Source organism: Leiobunum rupestre, chromosome 11, assembly GCF_980474605.1.
Source record: "Leiobunum rupestre chromosome 11, qqLeiRupe1.1.hap1, whole genome shotgun sequence".
Classification (NCBI taxonomy): domain Eukaryota; kingdom Metazoa; phylum Arthropoda; class Arachnida; order Opiliones; family Sclerosomatidae; genus Leiobunum; species Leiobunum rupestre.
This window is the reverse complement of record NC_143394.1, coordinates 29416287-29428856: the sequence shown is the minus strand read 5'-3', so window position 1 is coordinate 29428856 and position 12570 is coordinate 29416287. Positions and strand designations below refer to the sequence as shown.

Here is a 12570-nt window from a genome sequence, read left to right as displayed (position 1 = left end):
TTAGAACGCGAAAGATCCACGTGCGAGAGAAGACGTTTTTCTTTTTGAAGGTTTTTCGAAGAGCTAGTGACCGGTTAATACTGAAGATTGATTGGGCTAGTGAAAGTAACGGAGCAAGTAAAATGGAGTTCCTTGTAAGAGTTTTTCTTCCTTATCTTTAATTATAATTTCAAGCCAGTGTATTCCTATTGTTATTGTATTATTTTATTTCAAATTACCAACGGTAATTAAAACATTGTTTTATGCTAAACAAATTGGTGTTTAATTCCTTCTACGGAAACCGATAGGCTGATTCCCAGTCGAGCATATTGTAACGACGGTGCTCGCCTTGAAATAGATAAAATTAAAAGCAATTGGGAGCCCCGTCTGTTATAAGTATTTTAGGGACTTTGGCAGCCAAACTGATCACCAAATTTTTGTGAAGCCAATTCGAACTTATGAACGAAACCCACAACCAAGTAAGTATCTGTATTTCCATTATCATTGTTTTACATATCTGCCACCATGTAACGTAGGGTAAATGATGAAAAAAAAAATACTGTTTTGGACAACAATACAGGGTTTCTTGATAAGCCCTGAGGCCTAATTTTCCTTAGACTAATGGTAATACTAAGTGCAAGTTGTTGTTGTCTAGTGCTTAAAGAGTGCCGCAAGCAATTTTACATTGTTTCGATTCCTCTTCCACTGCTGGCATAAGGTTCAGTGTGATTGGTTACGCAACAAAAAGTTTGCCATAATTATTATTGCAAACTTTTGGTTGTATGCGTGTTCAATCACGTCTATCAATAGTTGACAGATTGTGGGCCCCTCTTGAACAGTCTACTCAGCCTATCCCTTGGCGTTAGAACTGAGTGGTTGTCCGCACTCTCCTACACCTGGAAAATAAGAATAGTAGTCAATAGCTAACTTAAGCATAAGGTGGGGGGGACTTAAGTATTATGATTATTTAAGTGTTTATGTCAAATAATGCTGTCTAAAACTTTAATTTGGTCTTAACGTATTTTAATATGGGAGCAGATGTGTAAAACTATTGCCATGTCATTGTTTTAATTACAAATATCATAGAAAATGTGTCACATATTGCATATGGTTTGGCGATGGAATCGGATCCCGAGGTGACCCCAAATCCGACACCAGAGAAATACCAAGGGCGAAACCTTTTCTCAACACCAGCTTCAAAGACCAAGACTTTGAAAAGTCATTTTAAAAATTTATATTCTCCAATGTACGTAGTACTTTTATATCTTGATAATGCTAGACAGTTGTGAGGGTGTTACTACTTTTAAAAAAAATATAGATATATAAACATATATATATAAACATATATATGTATATAAATTAAACGAATTTTTCACTGAAAAATACGACTTAAATATTTCGTTTCGACAATTGAAAAAATAAAACTAAAAGTAAAAACATTGTATATACAACCATACATTTCATCGGGGGCATGTGCTGCCTGTTCCACCCCCCTGGATACACCACTGGTTATCATTGTTAACGTTTGCAAATATAGAACAACCTTTGTTTCCCTAATATTTTATAATTATAGATTAGATGAGTCTGAGTCAGACAAGGAGTTTGAAGATTTAGCGCATCAGGAATATAAAGATATAAGTGATGACGAAGGTGCAAAAATGACTAGTGAAGTAGAACACGAAATGACTGGTGTTTTGGAAAATTCAGAGTAAGGTTCTTTCAATAACTGTTAAAGGCTGTTAGTTTATTAAATTTTGTATTGAATAATATATGTTAATTTAGTGAGGAAGATAATGATGAAAATATGCTAAATTTCACTCACACGTTCACTGAAGCAAGTGATTTTTCTACTGAGCTAGTAAGAATTATTAATATTTAGCATTTTCTGTAAATCAGTTAACTTATATGGGTCATAATAAGAGGGATGATGAAGAAATGGAGGAGATTGTACCCGAGGTGGAGGAAATTGGATCTGAATTGGAATCTCTTCTAATAGAGCCAACTATAAAAGTACGTTCTTTGTTATTGGCTTTTGTTTGCTTTAGAATAAAAACAACTAAGGTAGAGTAACATATTTATTTAAAAAAAATGCTGTGCTACTTTGACAAAAGATATGACCACTGGCGTAAGTATAGGAATAGGGGCCCAGGGTTGAACTTGACAAAGGGGCCCTCAACCAAAGGCTGAGCACTCCCTGTAATAGGTAGAAAAACCTGTAGCTTTGATTGCAGTAAAGTGGTTACATAACTTAATATAGATTTAACATATACTGAGTAGAAATTTGTTGAATGCGATGAGCCTCTCGACCTATAACCTACCCTAACCTACCCTAACCTAAATGATTTTCACTCACAAGACAAAAAAAATTCTGATATTTAGTATGGAAATGTCTACATATTCATCAGTCACGATAAAAATTCACAATGTGTATAGTTTTAATTGGATGTCCTTTTAGCAAATAAATGTTTCCTACAATTCTTGGAAATATCGTGTTAGTGTGGATAAATCTAAATAGATTGGATTATGTATAATGTATCTAATGACATGTGAAATTGTGGGAATGAATTGAAGTTTGACTTTGTAGAAGGTTGGGTGGCGGAGTGGTTAGCACTTTCGCCTCTAAGCAATAGAAGCTGGGTTCAATCCCAGTTAGTGCCACCATCCTCCTACGCTATATAACAAGGCTACTGGTTAAAAGGCCTTAAAAAAGTGCAAAAAACATATGGAACCATAAGACCATTCCAAACTGGAACACCGTGGGAAAAACCTACAGTTATTTTTGAAGGGGTAGAACGATTTTAGCAATAGCGGACATGGCACTCTGTAGCTTTGGCCATGGCCGCCATTTTCAGGGAATATTATTTGTATAGGAAAAAGCATGGGTGACGTCTTGCAACGTCACAGTGCGATGTTCCTATGGGGTCACTGGAGCTCTTGAGGGGCTCCACACCCGGCGTTCGGAGTCGCGGGGCTCTTGGGGGCGGTCCACACCCGGTTTGCTGGGTCACTGGAGTCCTTGGGGTGTCACGTGCTCGGGGCGCTGGGTCACTGGAACCTCGGGGGTGTTCCATACTTGGCATTCAATATCCTACTGGGGAGGATAGTTGTGGTGGAAGACGAAGTCACTCTAGTCCTCAGCTGTGCGAGGGTGGGAATTAGGGCAGCCCATGGTGTCGCCTTTTGTTGGGCCATGATGAGGGCGTTTGTTTGCCATATGTGAGCCGGTCTTTATGGCTGTCTCACTGGCCGAACGTTTGTTTCGCAAAGTGCATTTTTGTCCGGCATGACTCTTTGTCTTGTGTGCCGCCGTAGTGCCCAGCGGAACGGCAGGGTGCAAATACATAACCTTATGGTATACCGCGTGCCGATTTGAAACTGCCGGATTAGTCGGTAACGCCGTCTTTTTACAATATTCTTCATTGGTAACGAAGGTAGACGTTTTAACTACAAAACTAGTGGGAGAGGCCACCACCGGCGGATTCCGCTATATTTTAGTAACGCCTAGAGCTCGACGTTTGGATAAGAAATAATCACTTAATTTATTTTTATCCGCAAACGAAAATTATCCGAAAAAAGAAACCCGATTATTTTACATGTTAAATTGCCGTGGATAATATCCATGGATAAATAGTTAATGGTAATTTTTATAATTAATCAAAACTTTAGCGGTTAATTTATCTGTTTCGCCGAGCTCTAGTAAAGCCAAAGCTGCGGTTCTAATCGGCGGGCATTCCGCCATTGGAAAAATCGTTTTAATTACCTTCTGATTTCTATGGTCGTTAGTCAGAAGTTCGAAATGAAGTACAACGAAAAAATAATTACCTCCAATGTCCAAGAAAGGTGTCCCCGAACAGTAACCATCCCCGACTCTGAATTGTACTTTGAATGTCCGACCCGTCGACGTACGTTAAAGGGAATATAACCTTTAGTATTTTCGTCGCCCGCTAAAAGTTCCAACATTTGTTGCCTCCTTCGGCTTTAAAATTTCCGGCGCTGCTTTGTTAGTGGTATGTCGCGCCCCAACGGTAATTCCTGAAATTGTTGGGTATTTCATTCAGATCGCGTTGGAGGTTATATTCCCTTTAAGATGAAGTGCTGAAATGTATAAATTTGGATATCTACTTAATCTGGCCCTGTGGTGACTATTCTCACCTACGGGAAAAACCAAGTTAACGTTGACGTAAGGGTACATATTACTGTTGTTTACCTGTCCGTATTATATTTTTACGATTTAGACTGGAACTAATACATTACTAGAAAGTTGTTTTCTAAAAGTGTTTTTTTTTAGGCTACTACAGAACCAATTAAATACAATGTAAAAGACGAGATGGCACTGGTACATCTGCCAACATTACTCGCTTTAGTGAAGACAGCATATGGTGCAAAGTGCAAAGGCTGCTCCGAACCTCTTGAATATAAGACAAGGAATGTTGGAACAGCAGTTGAAGTGAATTATAGGTGCATAGGTCCAGGGAGTAACGCCAAAAGACACAGCAAGGTTTGATTATTTTCGAAAGTATTCAATTTTTAGCCTCTTCCTCTAGTATAGAGGAAAGAGGCTGTTATTTTCTCTCTCTTGAAAATTACGGCGTATTAATTCAGGCGTCATTCGATTTATATTAGCTTTCTCTATCTGCCGATGTCAGTGCTGAGGCGCGGTTTTTAATCAAAGGGGGATATTTTGCCCCCGATCGGAAATTACGGCGTAGATAGTGCTAGTAGGAAGAGGCTACTGTTGTGGCTGTGCCACCTTGTATTATAATATTGTAACGGGTTCGGTCAACCTAACCGTATTCAATTAAGGATGCGACACGATTAGGTTAAACCGTCACAATTTAAGGGTTCGGGCCAGGCAAGTTTTATCTATGAATAATTATGACACGAGTTGAATACATCAGAAAATACGTTTAATGACAATTGAAAATGATACATAATAAACTTACGAGAAAATTCAATCTCCTTTCCTCACTCAAATAACTCGGGGACTCAACAAACGAGTTAACTAAAAATTCAAGAGACTCATCCGTCTCACGTCGCACGTGGGGATCAAAGATAACGAGAGAAGAAAGAAAGACAATTAGCCTTTTCAGTTTACATAGAGCCACGTAGTGGCAAATGCGAGAAGGCGAGAAGCTCATGAACTGCTGGATTTTCGTCAGACGATTTTTCAATAAAGCCTCTGCTTTGCAGACGAAAATCGAGCAGTTCATGAGCTTCTTGCATTTGCCACAACGTGGCTCTATGTAAACTGAGAAGGCTAATTGGTTGACTTCTGCCTTTATAGGCTTTTCGGCCCGGATGCGTTGTCACGTGATAATCGCTGACGTCTCGGCCACGCGACAGAGCGTGTCATCCTGGCGGGCACTAAGAAAGCCAATCGAAATGCTTCTGTAATCGATTCGAACGCCGAATCGATTACAATATCTTAAAGGGAATATAACCTCAGGTATTTGGTGTGGCACACCAACGCTTGCAGCTCTGGCCGCTCTTGCCTTTGGCTTTAAAAATGTTTGGCGCCACTGTACAGGGACATTTGAAAAATTGAAGGGGTCTTCCGTAAAGATTGCTTTGCAGGTTATATTCCCTTTAAGAGAAGTATCCACAGTAGTATGGATATTATCCTTATATTATACGCTTCAAACAATACTTTCGCAGGCTCTGCTATTTCCCAAATTGAATTTGGACGAAAAAAGTGCGGGCTAAATACGCTTACGTTAAATACTAATTTTCTATATTGTTCAGTCAATTTATACAGGGTGTTTCCAAAGGTTATGCAAAATTTGTAAGGAGTTGTAGGGGATGAGCTGAGAATTATGCCGGTTTTTGTCCCATTTTCCTACGATAAGTTAAAAGAGCGCCAGGGACGTCGGTCAGGGAGCCTCAAAGTTTGGCCTACTAGCCCCTGGAAGTAGGCTGCAACAAGCACAAATCAAACAGCAGGGAAATGCGATTTCAGGGGTACGATGAATTCGCAAATTCCTGGTGAAGTGTCCCTCACGCTCTACGTTGTGCTTTTGCAACCATCTTGGAAGTTGACGGCCAAAATCCACAAAAATGATTGAATTGTACATTCTTAAGCCCAGTTCACACAATTGAATTAATTGAGCCACTTCATTGGGTCCAACTAATTGTAAACGAGAGAAATGTATAAAGTAAACCGAAAATTGTAACATTTTTCCCACTTTTTCTATTCACACTATACATTTTTCTTGCTTACAATTAGTTGAATACAATTAAGTGGCGCAATTAATTCAATTGTGTGAACTGGGCTTTATAGTCCTAGAAATTTGGTAATAGTTTTAAACGATTCGGAAGGTCAAATTACATCTAAAAGTCATTTACTTTTAAAAAAAACCACTTGTACCGCGCGCATAATATAATATACCCCCTGAGAATTTTCGGATATGAAAAAATGGAAAGCTCCTCTGAAAGCTCTGATTCTTATAAAATCGGGTTTAAACTCCATTTATGAAACCGAAGTTTATTGTACGTTATAATATGTTATAAAAATTAATTACTCTGCCTCTTCCCTAGAAGTAGACTAGTAGCATAATATGTATCATGCAGCCCGTCCACGTCCAATGTACTAAACGGAACAAAAATGTAATAAACATTAGGGCCCATTGCAATCTGCGAAGGTACTTGTTTCATTTAAATGGTTTAAATTTATGCATTTCTGGTGGATCGACGGGAAATCGTTGGTGAAGGACTTGACCCGCACTGACCCTTTGGCTCCGTCGTATTTGGCGTCTTCCTCTACAGTCTTCCTCTTGGCCGCCGCCCAGGCTAATTCGAAGAAAAAAGACCAAATATTCCGAGCTTGAGAACAGATATTTGTTTCAAACGTTTGCGTCGCAATGTTTCCGATATTTTGACCTTAGTACATGCTAATTGGTCGTGCGATTCGGGAAGCCACGTTCCACGGTTTATTTGACGCCATGATTCGTTATTACCGTGCAAAACTCAGACAATTAAAAGAGTTTTACGCTATTTGAAAGAAAACATGGAAGCTGGATTCCTACCGGATTTCCATTTAGTTGAAGTAAATGCCATGAATTTAACAGCACCTCACCAGTGTTACGTTCAAATTGTCAAACAATTAACCGGTGATACAGTGAGCATTAATCAATCACTTCAAATTATTCAAAACTTGTTTTCAAAGTCTCAGAAAGCCATTGTACTTGTTATTGATGAGCTGGATTTATTGTGGACTAAACGGCAAGATGTTCTGTATTCCCTTTTTGACTGGCCTTATATGATTAATTGTTTTGCGTTTGTAGAATGTTTATTGTATGAGGTTCTAAATGTTGTTATAATTTTCGTAACTTTTCATAACTTTAAAACGCTAAAATTGTATGCTGAGCTCCGCCCTGTGTCGGATCCGCTCTGTTATAAAAGGGTGTGTAACTATGGCAACTAATAAACGTGTAAACCGTGTTGAACACTCCCCGCCAGGCACCTCGCTCGGGGAATGTCTGCAGTCTTTAAAGAAAATGTTTCATTCATATGTATTGAAATTCATCTCTTATCTTTTAGGGGCGATGGAGCAGCCAGCCGTTGTTTCATGGCCTATATTCTGGTAACATAACTGTGGCCAGTTGCATTCCTTTGTCTGGAAATATGTATGGGAAAATTGCGCTGTTCATGCGACATTCGAAAATATTATTTTTCAAGAAAGACACTTACAGCGAGTAAGTTTTTTCCTTTCATACTTTGTTACCTAAATATTTCCGATATTTCTCAAATATTTCCGATATTTCTCAAATATTTCCGATATTTCTCAAATATTTCCGATATTTCTAATATTTCTCGTGGATTTGTAACATTTCCGGAAATAATTATTTTGATTTCGCGCTATTTGTACACCATATTTCTTAAGAGGCTACCCCCTCGGTTGAAAATGCTCTATACACAATCCTAAGGAGATTTGTGTGCACTAATATGACCTGGTACGTAGTCGCCACCGTTCGTTGTTCTGTTACTCTGGTACTATTTGGGGTGGCGGAGTGGTTAGCACTTTCGCCTCGCAGCAAGAGGAACCGGGTACGATCCCAGCTTGTGGCACTGGGTGAAAACTCGGAACAACTCCTTCTGCGTTGAGTTTGCAAGTTCTTTTCCCACTGGTTTAGGGGTTTTTCCCCCGAGCTCTTCGGTTTCCCCTTCCATAAAAAAACTTGTTAAGGTTAACGGAAATAGTTAGTGTAGGGAGCTGTTGGCTCGTGTTGCATGCAGGGCTTGCCACCACCCTTCTACGCATTGTAACGCGGTCACCTGAATTAAAGGCTTCAAAAGTCGCTTGATGACTTAGGCCTAAGGTGGTGCCTTGGGTATTAGCCTAGCTGATTATCAATTATCAAATCAAGCGATAAGTCAATCGATTAAACATGTAGCTCCCTCCTCGCCATTGTAAATTATTTGGAAATCGAGCAGCAAGAAGTTTGTCATTTTCCCATTTTATAGGACCCTTTGTTCGGTGGTCCAGAACGTGGGCAGTACCCATTTTTTGTGGTTTCGCCGGTCTCCTACTAAACACTTCAACCGATTGTAAAAAATGTAAATGATATATTAATCGATATAAAATTTCCCCATCAATTTCCGGGATTCCTTCCAAAATAAGGCAATAATCAGCGCCGCAAGTGTGAAAAGCCATGGGAGGCAGCGGACAATATTGGAACCCTTGGAGGGCGACAAAAATACCTGAGATTATATTCCCTTTAAGATGATTGCTTTTGTAGGGACGTTTGACGGTCGCACCGTAATTGTTGTCTAATATGTAGCCCATTTATACATTATGGCGTATTTTCGCCAATATTTTTGCTAACACCAGTTACAAAACAAAATTATATAATTTTAATTTTTTAAAGCTATCAATACCATTTAATTGCACCGGCTGTCAACGAATTCTGGGAGAAGAGTCAGTTAAAAACCTTCGAGGAACTTAGAGGTCGAAATTTAATATTAGCGGCGATGCTAGGAACGATTCTCCGGGTCACTGTGCAAAGGATTGCCAGTATACACTAGCGGACACGACATCCAAAAAAGTATTATCCATGAAATCCAGGGATGTCAGGCACGCCAAGGGAAAGAGTACAAACATGGAAATACTTGCCTTTGAGCTTGCATTTTCTGAAACCCATGAGCTTTCGCAACAGTTTAGATGCAAAATCAAAGAAGTTGTTACCGATGCTCACGTACAAGTCACTGCCTTGCTCAGTAAGATAATTTTTTAAACGTAATTTAGACATTTTATCTAATAGTTATCTATGAAAATAGAAAAAAAACAAGGTATATATGAAGAAGTAAAACATTCTTGGGACATATGGCACGCTTCTAAAAATATTTTGAAGAAATTAATGGAAGTATGTATTATTTTGCTTTTAGTTTTTATTAAAATCGATTATACCATAATGGTCCCTATACATATAGCTATCACAGAAAAAAGGGTTTGAAGCATTGGCCCACTGGGCACCACTCATTAGGAACCATTTTTGGTATGCCGCAAGAGAATGTCATGGGTCTAAGGAAACGATGCTTGTATATACTTACAATTATAAAATTATGGTTCCATTCTCGTTACTTAATTTTCAAATTTAGGGTATCTGGTACACTACATTAAATCATGTATGCAACCGGCACGAATGGTTTAATCCAATGACATTTAATGGACCACTAGCTTGCGCTCATGATGACCTCACACCTGAGCAATTAGAAGAACATGAATGGCTGAAACCAAATTCGGATGTATTGGAAGCGCTGATAAAATTCGTAAAACGCCCTTACATTGTTAACAATATGGGGTATTACGTCAACTTCAGACACACAGGATTTCTAGAAAATTATCATAGCCTAATTCTGATGTATGCATCAAAGCGATTTGCTTTCAGGTAAGGAAATAAAAATAGTTCATCAGACACATTTCTCTTGATCATATGTTTGAAATAAGATCTGAGTATTTTTATAGTTATGAAAGTCTGGACATGCGCGTAAAGTTGGCTTGCATAGACCACAACCATCATGTAGACCGTCCCCAAGCACGAACCAAGGATGGTACGTTAAGGTAAGTTTCTACAGACGTCTATCAGACTTATACATATAACAATGACAGTTATTGATAATCATTAAACAATCAGAGATACCAGGTGCTTTAGCAAGCGCACTAAGGCGTGGTATGTAGTTCCAGTTATGGAACCGAAAACGTATACTTACATGGATGGGTTGCTGGAAGATATATTTGAAAACAGAGCTCAATTCAAGGTAAGATGATTTTATATAATCAGAAGTATACTTGTTTTTTGCGGAATAATATACAAAACATCAACGTAAGGGCTCCATGAAAAAAAGAGAAGAGCTACCAGAAGATCATCCCAAACGTATACACCCAACCAGAGGAATGATTGACCCACCATCAAAAGAAGAATTGAGAGAAGCTCATAAAAGTAGATTTCACGAATAATCTATTCGGAACCGAAGTACTTATGCGTGGAGAATGCTTAACAATAGTCTTCCTTATTGCCATATTTGTGAAAGACGCCTAACAAACGTCTTTTAGTGCCTTATTCTTAAAGGACACCTAACTAAGTGTTGGCGACTTACTAGTGAGAGACGCTCGACGATTGCGTCTCAGTGCCTTACTCGTGAAGGACGCTTAATAAACGTGTCCTAGTGCCTTACTCGTGAAGGACGCTTAACAACTGTGTCTTGGTGCCTTAATACCTGTGCCTTACTCGTGAACTTTTAACGAATATTTATTTGGTGTATTATGGTGTGTTTGAATGATTCATTGATGAAAATTTCTTTCGTTGCGATATTGGTGCAACTGCTGGGGCAATTCCAGTTCGAAATGAGAAAGGTATGTACCCAAACTTTCTAAAGATATACGTAGTTAGTGTTTCTAATTTTTATCTGAAAATGGTTATCTGTTTTTATCAGATTATAATGACATCGATTAAACAGATGTGTATGGTAATCTGCCCCTTCGTTTATCTGATCTGCTATAATCTGATTTGCTTATCCGCATTTTATATTCGAACAGTTCATGCGCCTATAGGAACGTTTTAGATAAGGAGGGTACATGTAATTGCTTAATTAGGTGCCCCCCCCTCATCGATAGGCTTTAGGTGCCCCTTTTGAACAGTGGCGTAGCTGAGAACTCAGTGGCCCCCCCCCCCGCAAAAATCTCTATGAGGCCCCCTATTTAATTTTTTTATTGTTAGCGGGGCCCCCCCCCCCCCCCCGAAGCTCGAGGCCCCACTTGAAGCTCGCCCCCCCCCGCACCGCGGGCCCTGCGGACCATCAGCTACGCCACTGCTTTTGAAACCAATTAGGTGCCCATTTCCAATTTCAAAGCGGTACATCGTACCCCTGTACCCCCGTTCCTACTGCACTGGAATAGTTTCGGGTTTTTAAAAGCGTTGAATAAAACAGATACGCGTAGCCGATATCTGTGCCAATTAAGATAATATTTATTAGCCTCTTCCTCTAGTGTAGAGGAAAGAGGCTGTTATTTTCACTCCTGGTGTATGCGGTGTTGGTGAAGGTGAATAATACAGTGGGAGCTAGGATACAGTACGAGCTTATAGCTCCGTATAGGTCCCCGCGAAACAACGATTTCCCTTCAACGTCCCTAGATATAAATTTAATTCATTCGTCATTCGATTTGTATTAGTTCTCTCTATCTACCTATGCCAGTTCTGAGCCATGGTTTGTTATCAAAGGGGAATATTTTGCCCCCGATTGCAAATTACGGCGTATAGAGAGCTAGGAGGAAGAGGCTACTATTGTGGCTGTGCCACCTAGTATTAATACTTTTATGTCAATTTGGATATTTATCAAAAATGATTTAAGAAATGCCTAACGAATAGACAGAGAGCTACCACCGGTTTAATTAAACATTTTGAATGCAAAAGGTTTGAGGGTTTATTCTAGTTGAAAACGTGGTGCTGAGTTCGAAAAAAATTAGTATTGCAAGTCGCAGAGTTCGTTAAAGATCAAAATGGTCGCTATGACGGAAATATATACAGGGTGTTAATTAAAAAATGGACCAGGGCAAATATCTCAATGTGTTTTAGCTACGATTTTGAAATTTTAGGGTGTTATAGAACGCTCAGGGGGTCAACCGACTGAAACGGTCAATTATTTCTCCAGGACCATACCATGAGCAAAAACATGTTTTATCGTTACGTTATCATCGCTATAGAGAAAGGCTAGTGTCATCCCCCTTTCCCCCACCCCCTTATAGCAATGGCCACCTAAATACTAGGAAGCTACAGATGAGACGAGCGGAGTTCCACACTTAAAAACAGCTCAAACTGTTTGTAGAAAACCAGTGCAACATTCTACAAATAACCTAGCAAAAAGTCGCGCTTGACTTTTAAACAACGCTGTTAAAATAAAAAAAAAAACAGTGAAGGCTTGTTGCATAGCAAAGATGTTAAAAACCTTTTACAGATCTTCGACTGATAGATAATGCAAATTTTAATTTTTTGTAACAGAATCAGGTTTATTTTTGATACAAATTAGTTACTTTTTTCAACTTTTACAATGGGAAAAAAATAATTTTAGTTATATTACCCAAACATAAGGGCCGAGAAC

The 12570-nt window shown here is 39.1% G+C and overlaps 2 protein-coding genes across 2 annotated transcripts; both read left to right on the top strand.

Moving 5' to 3' along the window:
• The first annotated feature begins 382 nt into the window (after positions 1-382).
• Positions 383-9000, top strand: LOC149922183 (uncharacterized). The gene is made up of 8 exons (XM_090162258.1): positions 383-458; positions 1066-1225; positions 1553-1687; positions 1762-1837; positions 1900-1989; positions 4268-4477; positions 7516-7670; positions 8844-9000. The coding sequence occupies exons 2-8, from the start codon at positions 1098-1100 to the stop codon at positions 8998-9000; spliced, it is 951 nt and encodes a 316-aa protein (XP_090018384.1). The 5' UTR covers positions 383-458; positions 1066-1097.
• Positions 8958-10715, top strand: LOC149922182 (uncharacterized). The gene is made up of 7 exons (XM_090163826.1): positions 8958-9192; positions 9253-9338; positions 9406-9513; positions 9574-9863; positions 9941-10036; positions 10110-10233; positions 10304-10715. The coding sequence occupies exons 1-7, from the start codon at positions 9030-9032 to the stop codon at positions 10430-10432; spliced, it is 996 nt and encodes a 331-aa protein (XP_090019952.1). The 5' UTR covers positions 8958-9029; the 3' UTR covers positions 10433-10715.
• The last annotated feature ends 1855 nt before the right edge of the window (positions 10716-12570 follow it).

Excerpts from the sequence above, each read along its gene's own strand:
- LOC149922183 (XM_090162258.1), top strand. The coding sequence starts at position 1,098 with ATGGAATCGGATCCCGAGGTGACCCCAAATCCGACACCAGAGAAATAC. Across the intron at positions 1,226-1,552 it reads AAAAATTTATATTCTCCAAT|ATTAGATGAGTCTGAGTCAG; the intron begins GTACGTAGTACT and ends TTATAATTATAG. Across the intron at positions 1,838-1,899 it reads GTGATTTTTCTACTGAGCTA|AGGGATGATGAAGAAATGGA; the intron begins GTAAGAATTATT and ends GGTCATAATAAG.
- LOC149922182 (XM_090163826.1), top strand. The coding sequence starts at position 9,030 with ATGAAATCCAGGGATGTCAGGCACGCCAAGGGAAAGAGTACAAACATG. Across the intron at positions 9,339-9,405 it reads TTTTGAAGAAATTAATGGAA|CTATCACAGAAAAAAGGGTT; the intron begins GTATGTATTATT and ends CTATACATATAG. Across the intron at positions 10,037-10,109 it reads ACCAAGGATGGTACGTTAAG|AGATACCAGGTGCTTTAGCA; the intron begins GTAAGTTTCTAC and ends TTAAACAATCAG.